Consider the following 19,184-nt stretch of genomic DNA (forward strand, 5'->3'; position numbering starts at 1 on the left):
AACAAACAAGCATAGTGTTAATTTAATGACAAATTTATTCAAAACCAGTTCTTCAGCAGTATAAAACAACATTGATAGACAAGTCTTATAGAGCTGTTACAAACTGCATAGAAGCAGACTAAACAGCAACATATAAACAGCTTTTTTTTTTCGACTGAGCATCAGTCTCATTTGGCCATGTCAATTAGACTCTGTAGTGATGTTGGGACCCAGGTTTTCTCTCCTTGGACGAAGACCACTCCACGCTCAATGTAGATGACTGTTCTGCCAAATGTGAATAACTGTTTACCCATATGCCTTTTGGCCACAAGTGGCATGAAAATAATGCCATTCTCCTCAGCTTTGGCCTGGACTAGATCTTTAAAGTTTGTTGGTACAGATGCTGGTACTGCTGCGGTGCCTGGTGGACGTGTGGCAGAAAACTCCACATCACGGCGCTGAGGCTCACACTGTAAATCTTTTCTTCTCTCTGTCTGAACCAGATATGCAATGTTCTCTCTTGCTCCAGGTTGCATATACCCACCTGCAAAAAGACAGACGGTGAAGTTAAAGGTAGAATGAGAGACATATACAAAGCTATAAATACTTTTAGTGGACTTCATGTGTTATTTTTTCTAGTGTGTGACTGACCTTGTCCAGAGGCAACAGCACGATTCATGATGTCAAGGGCTTCGTTCAGTTTTTCTTTGATCAACGGATGACTGAGCAGGTTCTCTGAGAGCAAGCTTTTCCAGCCTAGATACCATTTAGTGATCTCCTCATAGTTTGGGTTGTTACTGAGCCAGGAACACAACACCTGCACCAGGAAACAAAAGAAACACCTAGTACTAGTAGTTAGACTAAACTATTAATATATTAATAATTTATTAATATGAGTAAACTTCTACATATAAATTAGTTGTATTTAAACAACTATTTTTAGTTTATGCCTAAAGTAGTTCAATGATACAGTAAAAAAAATGAGTAAATCACTTTTTAATCTGACAAATAAATGTAAAATGGTATATTTAATATAACAATATATATTTAAAAAATTTAATTATGTTTTAAATGTCAGTTCAATGTGACAAAATAATACAATATTAATTTCCTTTATTAAGCACTGGCCAATTTATTTTCTTAATAAAATGTAAAAAAAAAAAAAATAAATGATATTAATAAAAGATGTATTACACCAGTCGGGTTTGGTTCTAACTGATGTTTCTTTTACACAATTTTCATTAACACAAATTGTTTAGTATTCTTTGACTAGCTGTAAAAGACTGTTGACGCTGACCTGTAGCCATTTGGGGAAGAAATTCTTATCCAGCAGTCCAACCATGGTGGAGACAGAGAGCATCCCTTCCCAGTCCATCACCCAGCTGAACGGCTCCAGAAGTTGCTGATGAGGATTCACCACCAGCTCTCCTAAACAAAGAGCTGCAACACAGTAGCAAAAACTTCAGAGACTCCCTCAGACTCCCAAAGTCTGACACTGACAATCTAAATAAGCACATACCTAGTTTGGGAACAATATTTTTGACCATGAAGGCCTCCCAAGCACCAGGTGTGAAGACATCTTTCCAGGGCTGCAGAATGAGTCTGGCGGAGGAGTCAATGGGGTGCCAGCGCTGCAGGGCATGGGCTAGTTTAATGCGGATGGGTGAGTACAGCGGCTCAAGACGGCTTTGCATCAGAGGCAGCCAGGGATAAATCCATGAATGGATTGGTACTGTGTCTGTCAGTGGATTCCAATTGTCCACCTATCCAAAAACAGAGGAGTAACATCTCACACATTCTCAGGCTTGACAAGGAAACGTATAGTGTGAATTGGTCATATGTTCAGCACAAACCTCTCTCTGTAGTCGTGGGAAAATAAGCTGCTCCAAAACATGGTCCAGAATCCACAGCGGTAGAACAGGAGCCCAGCACTCCACACAGTCTACCATGGGCCCGGCGTTTCTAGGCTGCCACTGAGACACACAGCTCCTCATGACTGGAAGCCACACTTCCCATATCAACCTGCACACAAAACGTGCTCGAGTCATTTGCTTCTAAAGACACTCCACATACACACTCTCAGATATGGGTTACCTGTGATAGGGGTCCATGTTAGAAGTGTCTGGAACACCATGAAGAGATTGTGAACTTTCAAGAATGGCCCTCCACTGACCGACTTCCTCCAAACCATCTGAACAGTCCTATAGACAAACAGAGAGAGTGCAGAATTCATATAACCCAGAGCTTATACAAAGTGTGGAAACAATGAAAAAATCAATGATGATTAATAAACAAAGATCATCAAAGTATCCTGAAAAAATGTATCAGTTTCCAAAGAAATATCAAGCGACATGACTGTTTTTAATGTTGACAATAATTTAGCTTCATCACAGGAATAAATAGCATTTCAGAATATATTCAATTATAACACAGTTATTTTAAATTGTAATATTTCACAAGTTTTTGACTGTATTTTTTAACAAATAAATACAGCCTTGGTGAGCAAAAAACAAAAAAACCTTTCTGATCCCAAACTTTTGAACAGTGGTGTAAAAACATACTGTATAAAAAGTCTTTTTTTTTACCTTTAGTGGATCCCAGCTGCGAAGTCTATCTTTCAATAAAGGATGTACAACAGACACAGCTAGGTCTCCCAAACCCAAGGTTTTGTACTCCTGATAGAACTCTGTCTGCAGCTGCTGGAAGATCGTAGCACACTCCTGAAGGCTGAGTGCAGGGCTGCCCTCGTTATCGCCAGCTTCGAAACGATCCACCAGGTTCTTCACCTGCTCCAGCCGACCAAGAGCCTGCTCCTCCTCTGCCAGCCTGACCTGCAGCGCGTCGCTTTCATGGGTCAGGGTCACCACAATGTCCTTCTCGTGCTGCAGCTGTCGTGCACTCTATACACACACACACAACACAAACCCACAAACAGAAAATAATCAAATTAAGAACTGGCTGTTTGCTTCCGTCATTGACCAAAACAATAATTTATGATGAAGTGAATTATGCATTTAAATATGATAAATAAGAAGTGAAGGGTTACACATTGTGCACCACATAGAAAGCAACATCTACAAATACTAGAATATTTATATTACATACGATTTTAGAATTAGCATATTACTTCATTTATATGATATTATTTTACGTAAATTATTTTTCTAACTTGCTGCTGATTTAGTGCAAGTTTACGAGTGCTGTACCTGTAGGATGTCTTGCTCTGTGAGCTCAATGAGCAGTTTGAGGTTGTGTTCCAGCTCCGGTAAAGAGAAGCCAGAGGTCTTCTGTTCTCGAGTGCTCACACTCAAAGGGGCCTCCTCAGGAGCACTGTGCTTCTGACTCATATGACTGTAACTGTGATACACCTTCTGCTCTCTGCCTGTCATATCGATCACCTGAAACACATGAGGGATGGATTAACAACTGTTTCTTGTGAGAGATATATAAACGATTATTGTGATTAATGATTAAGTGTTTTGCACTCTCACCTTAACCTGAGCCAGTTCTCCAGCAGGTCTGCTCATGCTCTTGTTGGCCAGTTTGCCATGAGCTTTCAGTTCTTCCACAGTCTTGTAAGAATATTTGGGCTTTTTCTTTGCCGTTCCTGGTTCTTTACGCCATTGCCCTATCTCCCTCTGAAACTCCCAAAGATGGAATGAAATGAAAAAAATGAAGCAAACAATGTGAAAACAAGACAGGTCAAGAAAGATTTGATCTGCTGCTGATCTGGGCTGCATTTCCCAAAAGCATGTGGGAAACAACAGATTCATACTTGCTTATAGGAAATGCTTCCCCTGTTCAGTTAGATGCTTTTTTTGTTTCCTGACCAAAAGAGAAATCTATCGAGTTCTATCCATTCTGTTTTAAAAAGGATCCCTTTATGTCATTTAAATTGCTTATTTGGGTATGTGTATTTTTTAAACAACACTGATTGAGCACTTGAATTTGATTTATCCACTGTAACCACCAAGAGTTTGTTAGTTTTGACTTACTTTCTCCTCCTCCTCCTCAGAGTCTACAACAGGGAAATCCTGCAGGGACTGCTGGGTCCTCTCATTTCCATAAGCACCAACCGCTCCCTTCCCCTTTCGCAACTTAGCCTCAATCGGTTTCACAATACCTGCACACAAAGATTTCCATAAGAGGATACATCACATCATAACACCATCCCCAGGATCCCCACAGATGATGCATAACATAAGTCACAATAAGCTAAATGCAGCAAAACCAGTACACTGAGGTATGAAATGAAGGACTGAATAGTTTTACCTTGAGCATTTTTGCCCAATCCTTTTCCTGGAACGTAGCCCATTTTCTGAAGAAGCTTTTGACCAATGCCTCGTGTGTGTTTCTCCCAGGATCCCAAGTCCTGCCCTGTTCTGATACCACCTGCAAACCTCTGGGATGTCTTTAAACTCCCACCCTAAAATAAAGAATTAAAATACATATATTACACAACTGTTCAGACATTTGGGATCAGTAAGGACTCGTATAACTGATCAGATTAAAAAAAAAAAAAAAAAGGATCAGATTGATCCAAATTTCCACAAAACTATTAAGCAGCACAACTGTTTTCAACATTGATAATAATAACACCAAATCAGCATATTAGAATGATTTCTGAAGGATCATGTGACACTGAAGACTGGAGTAATGATGCTGAAATTTACACTTTGGTATAAATAACATTTCAAATATTTTAAAATACAAAATTATTTTAAATAGTAATACAACCTTAAGAGCTTAGGCTCAAACTCTTATACACTTATGAGTTTACATACAAAAATCTTACAGGGACCCATACTTTTGGACCTGACATTCAAAAGTGTTCCTGTGGCTCAGTGGTAGAGCATTGTGTTAACAGTGCAAAAGGTTGTAGGTTCAATTCCCAGGGAACACACATACTGGTAAAAATATGTATAGCTTGAATGCACTGTAAGTCGCTTTGGATAAAAGGTCTGCTAAATGCAATTTTTTTTAAAATGTAAACCTAAAGACATTGTGTTGGCATGTCACTTTACCGTTTGGAGTTTTTTGGGAACGGCAGCACGGGGTGGAGGAGGTGCATCTCCACCATCACTGGAGTCATCTGAACCCTTCTGCTCCACTTTCTCCTCAGCTGCAGTCTTTCTTAGGCCAGCACTCACAAAGTTCACAGGAGCTGAATAGTCTTTCGATCTGTGTGGATACAAATATCAATATTGATAATTGTCTTAAAATGACATTTACCGCTTATTCACTACGATCTCTAGCAGTTCAACAGCTAAAAACATTATCAACAACAAACACATACCTTTTCCCCCCAAAGCTGGGCCGCTCATCATCAGAGTCACGCTCTGCCCAAATCCCATAAGTCGCTTCTTCCTTGGTCTGTCTGTGTCTGCGTCTGTCTGGGTTGAACTCATTGGCCAAGTCCCATTCAGACACCTCAAACTTTTCGATTTCCACTCCATCCTCCTCCTCCTCATCACCTCTGCGCCCATACAAATGGGACATAGACATATCTCTGCTGGAATCAAACAGAAGAATGTTTTAGGTCAGGGTTTACAAACCGGGGTCCTGGGACCCCTGGGAGGCTGCAAGGGAGTACTAGAGGGGTCCAAAGAAAATTTTAGTGAAAAACAGTGTAACAAATGTAAGCTCAAATAAATTATAAAAATAAGATAGATAGATAGATAGATAGATAGATAGATAGATAGATAGATAGATAGATAGATAAAAAAACACACCAGTGCTACAGTGAGTAAAAATAAAAATACTCATTATATTCTCTCATGTTTTTAATATTATTTGTACAGTGTAAATTGGGTCTTTAAACATGAAAATATATCGCTGCTTTCTAAAATTTTAGGATGATGATATTTGGGGCTCCGTGACCTAAAAGACCGAAACCCCCGTTTATGCAGTAAACAGTATTAACATAAAGGAGTTTATCCTGCTTAATATATTCTCTCACATTAAACACACACGATAAAAGAAAGTGATATTGATCGTAACATTAGTACGTCAGGCAAAGGTTTTCAAAAAAATATATACAGGTTAGCAAAGCATTGCTATTTTTTGTAAACAAAAGCACATACTTTCTTTTAAAACAGTTACTGTGAATTCTCCAGCACGTCCAACTCACGTACAACTAGTTCTGTGCTGTAATAGCACAGCTCAAGCACATAAACAATATATAGTTTTTTATTTTTTTTTTTATTTGTAACCTGAAAATGTGGTTCTGTCAGCAACAGCGTATCCAAAAGCAACTTCCTGTCGGGGCCGGAAGCAGAGCTGTGACATCAGCGCGACGCGGAGGTCAGGAACCCTCTCTTACAGCCATCTTGGATCCTGTTCCCTGAACTAGTGAGTACTTCTGTGTTAAATCTACTGTCATCCAACGCTGTTTTGACGCGTTTGACCTCTGATTTACTACTCGTATTGACGCTTTACTGTTCCTCTGTGCGGAACGGTAAAGATTTGTTTATTTGGCTCGAATATTGAGGAAATAACTTAGAGAATACAACCGGCTGACTTCAAAATGGGGCGCGCGACGCACCGCACCGCCGCTCGCTGTGTGCGAGCTTTGGGCTTTGTGTCTCACGAAACGTTCAGAACACACGAAATATAGTTTTATAAACAACTAGAGCGATATTTGATTAAAGTCTTTAATGTAATGACACAAATAACTTGCGTTGTGTGCGTCAGTAATCACTGGAAGTTGATCTCGTCTGTTAGACGAACAGTTTATAAACACAGAGATGCACGTGCTATGATAGCATCACATTATATTAGGTCAAAAACTAATTTCCTGATGTTGTCCGCGTTGTTTTGTTTCTACTTTGGCAGTGTTTCTCTCGAACAGCAGTAGCGTGACAGTGAACACACGTGAAACCTGCATCACGCGCACCTATAACAGCCTGTAAACAACGCTTTTGTGTAGTTATGATGTCGAATAGGCCATGTGTGCGCTTGAGTTTTTATGAAGCTCAGTTTCCGTACAGTGCACTTGTGAAATGTTATCATGCAAGTTCGATACCTGATCAGATGTCACATGAATGCAAAACACAGACTGAAACGGGTCTAAAAATTCTCTTTGACTTCATTTTTGAGGAACTGATGATGGTTGTCGATCTCTGTTTCAGTCCAGAATGCCAGGCGAAGCCACAGAAACTGTCCCTGTCACAGAGCAGGAGATGCAGCAGCCCCAGGCGGAAACGGGTTAGTACTGCTGTTGACTCTGCATGTCTGATGCTGAATGCAGGTTGTGGAAGGGGTCCTGGAGCTGTAGGTTTAATAATTGAGCAGTTTTTATTGTTTAAAAATAAAGCAGTTGCAAGTTTGATCAGTCTTCTTATGGTGTTTTTGCACCTGCTTTAGATGTTCTTCAGGGTTTTTTTGTTTTTTTATGGTCCTCTACCAGCTGTTGTAGAGACTTCACAAAGCGAGTTTCTCTAGTTGGAGTGGTCACATGTTGATTTGTAGGGTGGGGATGCCGTTTGAGTCAGATTTCTCCACCTAGAAGTTAATGTTCTTGAGCCCCTCCCTGGATTAAAAACTGCACTAAAAAATTTAACTGCATTAAAAAATTCGGTTAAAGGGATAGTTTGACAACTTTTTGTGTGTTAAACCAAAATACAAAAATCGTATTTGAATATCTGGGCTCATAAAAAAAAAAAAAAACGAGAAAGACTGAAGTTTTTGTCACCATTTCTGAACAAATTTATTAGGCATTATAGACAACAATGTTCTACAACAAAGTTGTATCTCAGGGTTTTAATATAGTTGAAAATGTGTGTAAACTAATATATATATATATATATATATATATATATATATATATATATATATATATATATATATATATATATATATATATATAAATAAAAGAACAGGGGTCTCATTTATAAAACTCTCCGTAGATTTCCTCCTAAAAGTGTACGTAGGCACAAAACCTAGATATTGCATGTGCTCAAAAGTTTTCAGATCTGTAAAATCATGCGTACGCCAGAACCTGCGCAAAAATCCCTTTATAAATCCCAGTCAGGATAACAAAATCCGTACCAAAACCCACACCAAAACTCATACCAAAAATAACAAAAAATGGAGCTTACCATGCCTAGTTTTACTATGCATAACCTTATCTGCATATCATTTCCATGCATATTCCCACACCATGTTTAACACCGTCAGCGGTACAAGACATTAAGGAAATATGAGATACGGACTATAAATGCCATTTGTGCCATAAATATTTATTTTTATTGCTAAAAATCACCCTGTGTCCATATGTTTTAGAATAAATATGTCATAATATCCATAAAAACGGTTTAAAATAGTTCTCAGAAAAATTATTTAGAATAGAACTGGCCCAGTAATATTTCAGTTGTTTTATAAAATTCAAATTGAATTAAGTAAATGTAGTTTTGCTGATAAGGTGAACATCTTTTAGCTATTTTAGTGGAAGAATATAGGCCTATATTAAATGCAGTGTAAATACAATTATCTGACTCTACACGTCATTGACAAATTATTTTAAAAAGGAAACGTGCAAAAGTTGTATCCTTCAAATACAGTGGTGTTTTTCATAATGTTGTGGAGATGCCTTCACACGACATCAACACTTCCTTGCAGCTATGGTTGTACAGTACTTCATAACTTTTTGACCTTTTTGAATACTTCATTACCTGTTTGAATTTCTTCCCTGGGAACACAGAAGATATTTTGGAGAATGTTATTGACTTTCATTGTTTAGACAAATAAAATATCTTATGACAGTTGAATTAACTCTCTAAGCACCAAGTCATAGCAACAGTGTAGTTTTTTGATTTCATAATTTACTTATGGACATATTGATTGGTTATGAGGTAATGACAACATTTGGTTCTGCAAAACGAGCGACCCAGGACTGCCTTGCCCAACAGTGTGTTCGCCTGTACTGATTAATATTACACTAAATTTGAGTTGTGATATTGAAAGCACATGCATCCTTAAATTTTTGTGCATGGAATATGGACAGTGCCTCTCTGCATGAACATTTTCCTAACATTTCACTGAATTTGAGTGATTGCAACTGATATGCTATATTCGATATGCAATACGATATTGCTTAAAGTGTGTAAAATCGATTTCAGTTATATTTTAAAATATTTAAAAATGAAAATTATATAACCATTTTTTTCACATTCTTTCTTGGAAAAGAAAGAATCACTATAACTTATGAAAGTGACCAGCAGTTTTTTAGCATTACATAAAAAGTAATGTCACAAATCAGAAAATGTCATTTTAACATCAGTGTGAACTGACACTAATTTTGTATCATTGTTACTTTGAGACCTGTGCAAGATGCGGCTTGTGCACGCGCTTCAGGTGACCTTAACGTCACCTTAACGAGAATTGCTTGACCTTAACGTCAAGCAATTCTCTGCTATATGCGTCGAACTAAAACTTTGACCTTTTGCAACGTTTTGATTTAAGTAACCTATTATTAAAATGATTCAGATATCGCATGCCCTTGCGATATACATATTGCCATATTTACATTTGCGATATTTCAATAATTTTTAATATATCGTGCAGCCCTAGTGTTCAGGAATGTATTTGCAAGCTTTTGTGATCTTCATGAGGAGAATCATGCAGTTTAACATTTTTCCAAGTTAAGTCTCCTTATGATTCTGATTTTGAGGAAAACAAGCTTTTCTGTATATATCTTGATATACAACAAGCTTTTTCGGGTCATTTTTTTCACAATGTGAATGTTGAAAGTTAAGTGTTAAAGTAACAAAATTAGTAATTTTATGTAAATTGGACTAAGCATACAAAGCTTGGTCAAATATTGGGCAAGCTAGTAATAGATATGGATATATCTTGGATAGTACTTTGGTAAACTGCAGTTATGACAATATAAGGAATGAGTATATTTCACATATTTCTTGATATACTGACTACTATTTTTGAAGATTAATTGAATTTGGAACTTGGGCACTGCATGGCACAAAGTTTTATGTTTAAATGTTTGTTCTCATTTGATGATATGAGATTGTCAGCACATTCTTAATCTAAATTATATTTAAAAATGTCATCAGTGTAACGGCTGCCATGCTTTTTTGCTGCTTTTTTAAATGAAAGTTAGAATTATGTCTTGTGATCTATTGTTGATCATTTACAGATACTTTTCTTGTCTATCCTATTCTTGGGGAAAAAAAAAACCTTAGCTACGGGTTCTGTGCTAGACTAACGGAGACTTGTCATGGCACTTGTATACTGTTGTTGTTCTCTTGCTGGTCTGATTGCTTCTATTGTTCTCATTTGGAAGTCGCTTTAGATAAAAGCATCTGCTAAATGATTAAATGTAAATTTACTGATCGTGGAATTACAGTTCATAATTTTAACCAGTAAAGTTTTTAATGCACATAAGACCTAACCAATCATGCTCACACATTGATCCAGAAGAATAGTGTTTTTAATAAAGTTTGTACTGCTCGGATTAATATTTCACAATATATGTACTTTGTGTTTAAAATTGTTTTTAATTGGGATGATTTACTATGAAAGCAATACACCACTTTTTTATATTTTAAACAAAATGACTTTTTTTTATTACTTGTGCCTCTGAGGGCCTTTCACTGTTTCAGTTTTGTAACATCTTTAATTGCTGTCTGAATAGGCAATATTACATTTTAGTAATTTTTCTTTAGGTCTAATTTAACTTAATGTATTGCATATAGTCCAGAGCACAATACTGAATTAAAATTGGGTAGCAAGTTCCAGTTCCCATGGACTTTAAATGTGCTAGGGATTGTGTTAATCTTTGAATAATGCTTGTTTAGTGCAAATGTTTTTGCATACTGTAGTTCATTGCCAATACCTGTCTGGTTCTTGCATGTGCTGTTGAGTGGTGTTTTGACAAAGCCTTACAATTCCTAACCCGATAATCAAGGTGTTTGTTTTGATTTAGTAGCCAGTTTATCACATTCGTCCAATTGACAGCATCCCTCATAACCAGCATGGATGTGATGGTTTACACCATGCAACTTTTTAATTGCCAAAAAAATTCACTCTAGCCCTTTTATTTCCATTAGCCACACCTGCTGCGGCTCCTGCTCCCTCTCAGGCAAAGCCTAAAGTGGGCAAAACTAACCCTAAGCTGTCCTCTTCTCCTCACACCACTGCTCCTAAGCCAGTTCCTGCTGGACGCAAGAAACGCTCCTCTCTATCTGCCTCCTCAAGCTCCCCTACCTCTCCTAAATCTGCCTCTGCCCCCCATGCTACTCCCCCATGCTCCCCTTTGGCCTCTCCTCCAGCTGACTCTTCTGCAGCTGGGAAAGCTGAGCAGACTGCTCCAAAGGTGATAAAGGCTGGCAAACAAGGGAAGCAACAGAAAGCAAAGAATTTTAAACCTGCTGAACTTGGGCAAGCACCTCCTTTTGCCTCTAAGCCTGCTCAGGAGCCTGCACCAGTTACAACTTTGCCTTCTCTTGCTATACCGTTACAAGAGGTAGCAAAACCAGCAGGAGACGGGAGTGCTTCCCCTGTCTCTCCCAAAGTTGCTGTGGCTCCTGTTGACTTTAAAGTAACTTCAAAATCTGCTGCCCCAGCACCAAAGTCATTTACAGAAGTTGTGGCCACCAGTCCACCCAAACTGGCTGAAGCCCCCAAGGTTGCCTCTGAAGCTCCAAAAGTAGCAACCCCCGTTGTTTCAAAAGCCAAGACTCCCTCGCCTTCAAAAGCAGCTGCCAAGCCTGGCCCTGCCAAAGTGCCAAATGTGAACCCAGCCACTGCTGCTCCCCCAAAATCTGCTTCTGCAGCATTTGAGGATGATGATCTACCACCTCTCTTACCACCTGAGAATCCTTTTACAATGCCTACTTTCCCCCTCATGCCACCTAGTGCAATGCCTGTAGTTACCCCAACAGCTCCCAAAGCAGATGCGGTCTCTACTAGTAAAGTTGAATCTTGCTCTGCCCCTGAAGCTAAGGCTGCTCCTAAAACTAAACCAGCTTCTAAGGTTGAACAGAAAGCAGCACCTGCCCCAAAAATCGGGGCCGCATCTAAAGTTGACCCTATCCTCACCCCTAAAGATGAGCCTAATCCTGCCCCTAAAGTTGCAGTTGTTTCTGTCCCTAAGACTGAGGCTGTTCCTGCACCTAAAAATAAGTCTTCCCCTAACCCTAAAACTGAGCCTGTTCCTGCCCCTATGGTTGAGGCTGCCCCTAAAGCTGAGTCTGCTCCTGCCTCTAAGGTTGAGGCTGCTCCTGCCGCTAAAGTTAAGCCTGCTGCTGCTCCTAAAGCTGAGGCTGTCCCCAAGGTAGAGGCTACTCCTGTTCCAAAAGTTAAGTCTGCCCCAAGCCCTAAAGCTGAGCCTGTTCCTGTCACTAAGTTTGAGGCTGGCCCTAAAGCTGAGTCTGCTCCTGTCCCTAAGGTTGAGGCTGCTCGTGCCACTAAAGTTAAGCCTGCTGCTGCTCCTAAAGCTGAGGCTGGCCCAAAGGTAGGGGATACTCCTGTACCAAAAGTTGCCCCTAGCCCTAAAGCCGAGCCTGTTCCTGTCACTAAGGTTGAGGCTGCCCCTAAAGTGGATTCTGCTCCTGCCACTAAAGTTAAGCCTGCTGCTGCTGCTCCTAAAGCTGAGGCTGTCCCCAAGGTAGAGGCTACTCCTGTACCAAAAGTTAAGTCTGCCCCTAGCCCTAAAGCCGAGCCTGTTCCTGTCACTAAGGTTGAGGCTGCCCCTAAAGCGGAGTCTGCTCCTGCCCCTAAAGTTAAGCCTGCTGCTGCTGCTCCTAAAGCTGAGGCTGTCCCCAAGGTAGAGGCTACTCCTGTACCAAAAGTTAAGTCTGCCCCTAGCCCTAAAGCCGAGCCTGCTCCTGCCCCTAAGGTTGAGGCTGCTCCTGCTGTTAAAGTTAAGCCTGTTCCTGCCCCTAAAGTTAAGCCTGAGGTGGTGGGGGCTGCTAAAATTGAGGATGCCCCTGCCCCTAAAGTCGAGTCTGAGACTGCCCCTAAAGTTAAGCCTGCTCCTGTCCCTAAAGTTAAACCTACCCCTGCTCCCAAAGTTGAGGCTGCTGTCCCTACCCCTAAAGCTGAACCTGTCCTTGTCCCTAAAGTTGAGCCAGTCTCTGTTCCCAAGCCAGTTAAAGCCCCATCCATACCGGAGCCAGTCATCAAGAACGACAAGGGTATCTCTTTCTGTCTCTTTCTGTCTGTTATAAATGTATACATATTCATAAGCATGTATACCCAAAAAATTCTTTAGGGTCACTTCATCAGTGAAAGTAAGTCTGGTAGCTTTATGGTCTGGAAATGGCCTTTCTTTAGTCTTTTGAGTGAAATTAAAGCTTCAGTAGGATGCCTTTCAGGAAGTTGTTCAAAAAACATAGGGCCAATAGCTGAATGGTTTTTGAGTTTAACAATGTGGATATTGGTCAGAGTTGTAAGTATAATGTCAATTTACTATTGCTTCCATTTTAATGCATATTTAAAGTATATAAAAGTTTTGTGCAATTTAAACACTGTTAAACCGATTCACCATTTTCTCCATTGCATTTGAAGATTTTGTTTATTCCAACAGGATTGTTGGTGAAAATCTGTGTCTAAAGGAAAACTAATTTAATGTGTCTGGTTGTTTTAGGGTCTGGCACTGAATCTGACAGTGATGAATCTGTTCCTGACCTGGAGGAGCAGGACTCTGCACAGACACAAACACAGCAGGCACAGGTAAGATACTTTGGATCAGCACATACAAAAAGCATTATTTTTCCTCCACTTCATTTTCTCTCACCATTTCTTTTTCAGTTTAACATTGGCATGAACTGAAATTGCATTCACTTTCCACAGCTTGCAGCTGCAGCTGAAATCGATGAGGAACCTGTCAGCAAAGCAAAACAAAGCAGGAGTGAGAAGAAAGCCAGGAAGGTAGGTCATCCTTGGGAACTGAATGAATCTAACTTGAACATTTTAAAATTCAGTTAAAATTAATGCAGTGTTGTTTAACTGTACCCTTTCTTCATTTTGCCAGGCCATGTCCAAATTGGGGTTGAGACAAGTTGCTGGTGTTACCAGAGTAACCATTCGCAAGTCTAAGAACATTCTCTTCGTCATTACCAAACCAGATGTCTACAAAAGTCCAGCTTCAGATACTTACATTGTCTTCGGTGAGGCCAAGGTAAAGATTGGAAAAAAAAAATGCTTTCTTATTTAACGTTGGTGTGCATCTCGGCCATGTTTTGGTTGATAACTAATTCTACATGGCAACCTTGCCTGGTGATCTGGACCAAAGTGACCTCTTGATGATGATTTAAACAGTTTGACTTTCGTTCTTCTGAGTCTGATGAAGCCAAACTTTCTGTCCTGAGAGAGAACTTTCAGTGGTGTAAATGAAGAACATATTGAAGCTCACAAATCAAACTAAATTCCTGATGGTTTCTGCTCCTCTCAGATTGAAGATCTGTCCCAGCAAGCCCAGTTAGCAGCTGCAGAGAAGTTCAAGGTTCAAGGAGAAGCCGTTTCAAACATCCAGGAAAACACACAGACGCCCACAGTACAGGAGGAGAGCGAAGAGGAAGAGGTGAGTGTTAACACTTGTGATTCTAGCACGAATAATACTGAACATGCTTTTATGAAAGGTCCTCTGATGATGTGTTCCACAAATGTGCAAAGTAAATGTCCACAGTCATGAGTGATTTGCTTTATGATTTGCAGGTTGATGAGACCGGAGTGGAGGTCAAGGACATCGAGCTGGTCATGTCACAGGCCAATGTATCAAGGGCAAAGGCTGTGCGCGCACTGAAGAATAACAATAACGACATTGTCAATGCTATTATGGTGAGTTAAACTGATTTATATAGAATTTTAAAACTCTTCTGTGATGAATTAACATTTGACTTTCGTTCTTCTGAATTTATCCTGAAGCCAGTTCATTTGTTCTGAGAAGAGCTCAGGCTTCAAATGTGGTGTCATTGTATCAAGCAGTATTACTCAATTTATCTTTTTGCCTTTTGTCTTTACAGGAATTGACGATGTAGATGGAAATCAGGGACTGGGTCACATTAAGATGATGATGATTTAATCTACACTATTGTTTGTACAATTTATACCCAGGAGAAATAAAGGCGTGGCTTGATGAAATGATATATTTTGTGTATTTTTTACTATTCATGGAAACTATTCAAAGAAGCTCAAAACATGAATTGCATAGAGCAAGGGAAATAAAGATATGAACTAGCTATTATCATTGTCAGAGGATGGATCTTTTTTTTTATCATTTGTATAAATACATTATTTAAAATAAAGATTGTGATGTCCAGTCGAGGCTGTGTCGGGTTAAATGTTTATTTATTTATTTTATTCAGCAGAAGATAGGTCACAGTATTTTTTTAGACCCTGTTTCTTTCAAATATTTAGAATGTACAGTATGTGGGACTTTTTATTTTGGGAAAAGTGACGAGGAGCAGTCGGTGATCTCACGTGTGCACTGGCATTTGTTTTGAGTAATATTTTAATGATCAAATACAATAATTAATTTGATGGCACAATGTTGAAAGTGTCACTTAGTCTCTTATGCGTTATCTAAATGTGTTGTGTAAGTTCTTAGCGAGTTAGCTAACAGACATAGAACCAGTCGAGTCAAGTACAGCACGAGATTTTAAATCCTCCTTTCAATCAAATCAGTTCATAAGACTAAAATGGCTATCAGATTACCTTTGGTTGGAGCTTTACATTATATCGATTCCAGGACGAGTGTCGTTAGTGCACAAAGACTGTTCTGCTCTCAAAAGACAGGACAAGAATCTTCTGACACTATAAGGGTGAGAACTCGCTTCTCTCTTAGATCCTTAAACTAATTACAGTGGCGCTGTTCTTACTGGGGTTGTACCAGGATAGTCTAATAAAACTTTTACACGCAATAAATAGACTTGGAGTGTACTTTCTTGAGCTTATACATATCATAGAATAAATATCTTAAATCCCAGTGAGCTTCCCACCCAGGCATCATTATAAGCAGAGTATTTTCAGTGTTATGCTCATTTTGTGTCATAGGTGCTGTATGATGGAGAATGCCCAATATGTGTTAAAGAAATTAGTTTTCTTCAGTTTCTTGAGAGAGATAGAACGGAAAAGGTAGATTTTGTGGACATCTCACTGCCAGAGTATGAGGAGAGCAAATATAGAGTCAGTTATGAGATGGCAATGGAGGAAATTACAGTAAATGATGCGAAGAAAAATGTTAGTGGTTTTATATATATATATATATATATATATATATATATATATTAGCATATTGTGATAAAAGTTTATATATATATATACAGGTCCTTCTCAAAAAATTAGCATATTGTGATAAAAGTTCATTATTTTCCATAATGTAATGATAAAATTAAACTTTCATATATTTTAGATTCATTGCACACCAACTGAAATATTTCAGGTCTTTTATTGTTTTAATACTGATGATTTTGGCATACAGCTCATGAAAACCCAAAATTCCTATCTCAAAAAATTAGCATATCATGAAAAGGTTCTCTAAACGAGCTATTAACCTAATCATCTGAATCAACTAATAAACTCTAAACACCTGCAAAAGATTCCTGAGGCTTTTAAAAACTCCCAGCCTGGTTCATTACTCAAAACCGCAATCATGGGTAAGACTGCCGACCTGACTGCTGTCCAGAAGGCCATCATTGACACCCCCAAGCGAGAGGGTAAGACACAGAAAGAAATTTCTGAACGAATAGGCTGTTCCCCAGAGTGCTGTATCAAGGCACCTCAGTGGGAAGTCTGTGGGAAGGAAAAAAGTGTGGCAAAAAAACGCTGCACAACGAGAAGAGAGGTGACCGGACCCTGAGGAAGATTGTGGAGAAGGACCGATTCCAGACCTTGGGGGACCTGCGGAAGCAGTGGACTGAGTCTGGAGTAGAAACATCCAGAGCCACCGTGCACAGGCGTGTGCTTTTGAACCAGAAACAGCGGCAGAAGCGCCTGACCTGGGCTACAGAGAAGCAGAGAAGCAGCACTGGACTGTTGCTCAGTGGTCCAAAGTACTTTTTTCGGATGAAAGCAAATTTTGCATGTCATTCGGAAATCAAGGTGCCAGAGTCTGGAGGAAGACTGGGGAGAAGGAAATGCCAAAATGCCTGAAGTCCAGTGTCAAGTACCCACAGTCAGTGATGGTCTGGGGTGCCATGTCAGCTGCTGGTGTTGGTCCACTGTGTTTTATCAAGGGCAGGGTCAATGCAGCTAGCTATCAGGAGATTTTGGAGCACTTCATGCTTCCATCTGCTGAAAAGCTTTATGGAGATGAAGATTTCGTTTTTCAGCACGACCTGGCACCTGCTCACAGTGCCAAAACCACTGGTAAATGGTTTACTGACCATGGTATTACTGTGCTCAATTGGCCTGCCAACTCTCCTGACCTGAACCCCATAGAGAATCTGTGGGATATTGTGAAGAGAAAGTTCAGAGACGCAAGACCCAACACTCTGGATGAGCTTAAGGCCGCTATCGAAGCATCCTGGGCCTCCATAACACCTCAGCAGTGCCACAGGCTGATTGCCTCCATGCCACGCCGCATTGAAGCAGTCATTTCTGCAAAAGGATTCCCGACCAAGTATTGAGTGCATAACTGAACATAATTATTTGAAGGTTGACTTTTTTTGTATTAAAAACACTTTTCTTTTATTGGTCGGATGAAATATGCTAATTTTTTTAGATCATCAGTATTAAAACAATAAAAGACCTGAAATATTTCAGTTGGTGTGCAATGAATCTAAAATATATGAAAGTTTAATTTTTATCATTACATTATGGAAAATAATGAACTTTTTCACAATATGCTAATTTTTTGAGAAGGACCTATATATATATATTTTTTTTTTAATGATTTAGAAAGTCCCAAAAGCATTTTAAAATGTCCACCCAAAAATCAAATAGTTATTTACTCACACTCATTTCATTTGAGGCCTATATGACTGCCTTTGCACATAAAGGAAGATATTTAGAAGAATATTAGGATGATACAAATTACCAAGATTCTTAAAATCTATAAAATAAGACAAAATGTATGCATTTTGAGGGTTTTCCTTTTTCATGAGTTCTCACTGGTTTTCCTTAGTCTGAAATATTTCTAAGGCATTTAAATTCAAGAAACATCTGATTAAATAATATAACTCATTATTCCTCAGTGAGACTGTTTGTTCTTCTGAGGGCAGATTCATCGTGGAGTTCCAGTTTCACAGTGATGTACACTGTGGTGGGTTTGGGTTGGCTTAGCACGATCATCTCTCTCCCATTGGTCAGGCCTACAATGGACCGAGCCTATGGGGTGTTTGCAAGAAACAGACTGATGTAGACTGGCAGAGAGGGCTGCACCATATTTTGCCTTTAATATTTCAAACAGTCTGAATATAACTGTAATGTCAACATGTGCTCAGAATAAATGATCTTTTATTACGTTCTACAAGTTTACTTTAGAAAACACTGTGGTATCTTTATATACAATAAATTACTCATGTTGGGAGGGAAATAACAAATAATATTTTTTTTTTCTAAATTTAAAAGCCTCCTGACTGATCATTAAGTGTTAGGACGCAGCAGGACAGATCGTGCTTTAATGAGGAATGGTCAAGGGTTTTGTCCGCAAACCAATAGGATTTGAATTTAAGAGAAGGGCGTGATTAAAAACAACAACAGAAGCAAATGTAAACATCACAAGAAGCAATCCAAGAAAAACAATCAATATATGTGTTTTTGGAAGGAAAGTGTGCAGTTATCAAGTTCAGAAAAAAGAGCAAGCGACATAACTTGTTTATTTGTTAGGGCTTTAAGACTTAACTTGACCTTTTGTCTTAATGAAAAATAAAATCTGATTTTTTTTTATGATACAAGTTGTTATCATTATTTAACACTGTAAACAAAAATATATATCAAGCTATAATATTATGTATTATAAAAACTGTAGTCTACATTTCAAATTCTCAGTTGTTTATGGTATACATTAACGTTGGCCTTTTCACAATACATTAACAAACTGTTTTTTATCAGAGGACCTGTTGATTCACTGTACCTAAGCACATGGTCAGGGCAGGACTTAGGCAGGCGGGGGCCCCTGGGCTTGAGGTTATGTTTGGGCCCTATACCTACACTACAAATGCCCTCAAATAGAACATCATTATGGAGTAACACAAAATGAACAAACATGCTTTGAGGTTTATAAACAGTACAATTAATATACA

At 39.0% G+C, this 19,184-nt stretch overlaps 2 protein-coding genes and 2 non-coding genes across 10 annotated transcripts; 3 read left to right on the forward strand and 1 right to left on the reverse strand.

The window, feature by feature from the left end:
• Positions 1-17: 17 nt before the first annotated feature.
• LOC109049252 (tuftelin-interacting protein 11) lies at positions 18-7,142 on the reverse strand. 6 transcript variants are annotated; one of them, XM_042712954.1, is made up of 14 exons: positions 7,004-7,142; positions 5,276-5,488; positions 5,004-5,160; positions 4,252-4,405; positions 3,975-4,102; positions 3,471-3,626; positions 3,186-3,377; positions 2,565-2,879; positions 2,074-2,180; positions 1,833-2,001; positions 1,499-1,742; positions 1,277-1,419; positions 631-796; positions 18-523 (listed from the first exon to the last, which is right to left on the reverse strand). In XM_042712954.1, exons 2-14 carry the CDS (start codon positions 5,482-5,484, stop codon positions 168-170), a joined length of 2,496 nt encoding a protein of 831 aa, XP_042568888.1. In that variant the 5' UTR covers positions 5,485-5,488; positions 7,004-7,142; the 3' UTR covers positions 18-167. The 6 variants fall into 6 exon arrangements, with proteins under 6 accessions (XP_042568888.1, XP_042568887.1, XP_042568885.1 ...); XM_042712953.1 differs by having other exon boundaries at positions 5,276-5,491; XM_042712951.1 differs by lacking the exon at positions 7,004-7,142 and adding an exon at positions 6,192-6,436.
• On the forward strand, positions 6,211-15,086 carry LOC109049261 (nascent polypeptide associated complex subunit alpha). 2 transcript variants are annotated; one of them, XM_042712947.1, is made up of 9 exons: positions 6,211-6,330; positions 7,110-7,185; positions 11,046-13,133; positions 13,586-13,671; positions 13,792-13,869; positions 13,973-14,119; positions 14,393-14,521; positions 14,656-14,778; positions 14,964-15,086. In XM_042712947.1, the coding sequence occupies exons 2-9, from the start codon at positions 7,116-7,118 to the stop codon at positions 14,976-14,978; spliced, it is 2,736 nt and encodes a 911-aa protein (XP_042568881.1). In that variant the 5' UTR covers positions 6,211-6,330; positions 7,110-7,115; the 3' UTR covers positions 14,979-15,086. The 2 variants fall into 2 exon arrangements, with proteins under 2 accessions (XP_042568881.1, XP_018922542.1); XM_019066997.2 differs by lacking the exon at positions 11,046-13,133.
• Positions 14,238-14,313, forward strand: LOC122135235. Its single transcript, XR_006153420.1, has one exon. It is a non-coding gene; the product is annotated as a small nucleolar RNA SNORD59 (small nucleolar RNA).
• On the forward strand, positions 14,813-14,888 carry LOC122135237. The gene has a single exon (XR_006153421.1). It is a non-coding gene; the product is annotated as a small nucleolar RNA SNORD59 (small nucleolar RNA).
• Positions 15,087-19,184: the final 4,098 nt, after the last annotated feature.

This window comes from Cyprinus carpio, chromosome A23, assembly GCF_018340385.1.
Source record: "Cyprinus carpio isolate SPL01 chromosome A23, ASM1834038v1, whole genome shotgun sequence".
NCBI classification, from domain to species: domain Eukaryota; kingdom Metazoa; phylum Chordata; class Actinopteri; order Cypriniformes; family Cyprinidae; genus Cyprinus; species Cyprinus carpio.

Excerpts from the sequence above, each read along its gene's own strand:
- LOC109049261 (XM_042712947.1), top strand. The coding sequence starts at position 7,116 with ATGCCAGGCGAAGCCACAGAAACTGTCCCTGTCACAGAGCAGGAGATG. Across the intron at positions 13,870-13,972 it reads GTGAGAAGAAAGCCAGGAAG|GCCATGTCCAAATTGGGGTT; the intron begins GTAGGTCATCCT and ends TCATTTTGCCAG. Across the intron at positions 14,522-14,655 it reads AGGAGAGCGAAGAGGAAGAG|GTTGATGAGACCGGAGTGGA; the intron begins GTGAGTGTTAAC and ends TATGATTTGCAG.
- LOC109049252 (XM_042712954.1), bottom strand. The coding sequence starts at position 5,484 with ATGTCTATGTCCCATTTGTATGGGCGCAGAGGTGATGAGGAGGAGGAG. Across the intron at positions 3,627-3,974 it reads CTGAGGAGGAGGAGGAGAAA|GAGTTTCAGAGGGAGATAGG; the intron begins GTAAGTCAAAAC and ends TTCCATCTTTGG. Across the intron at positions 797-1,276 it reads TCTTCCCCAAATGGCTACAG|GTGTTGTGTTCCTGGCTCAG; the intron begins GTCAGCGTCAAC and ends TTCCTGGTGCAG.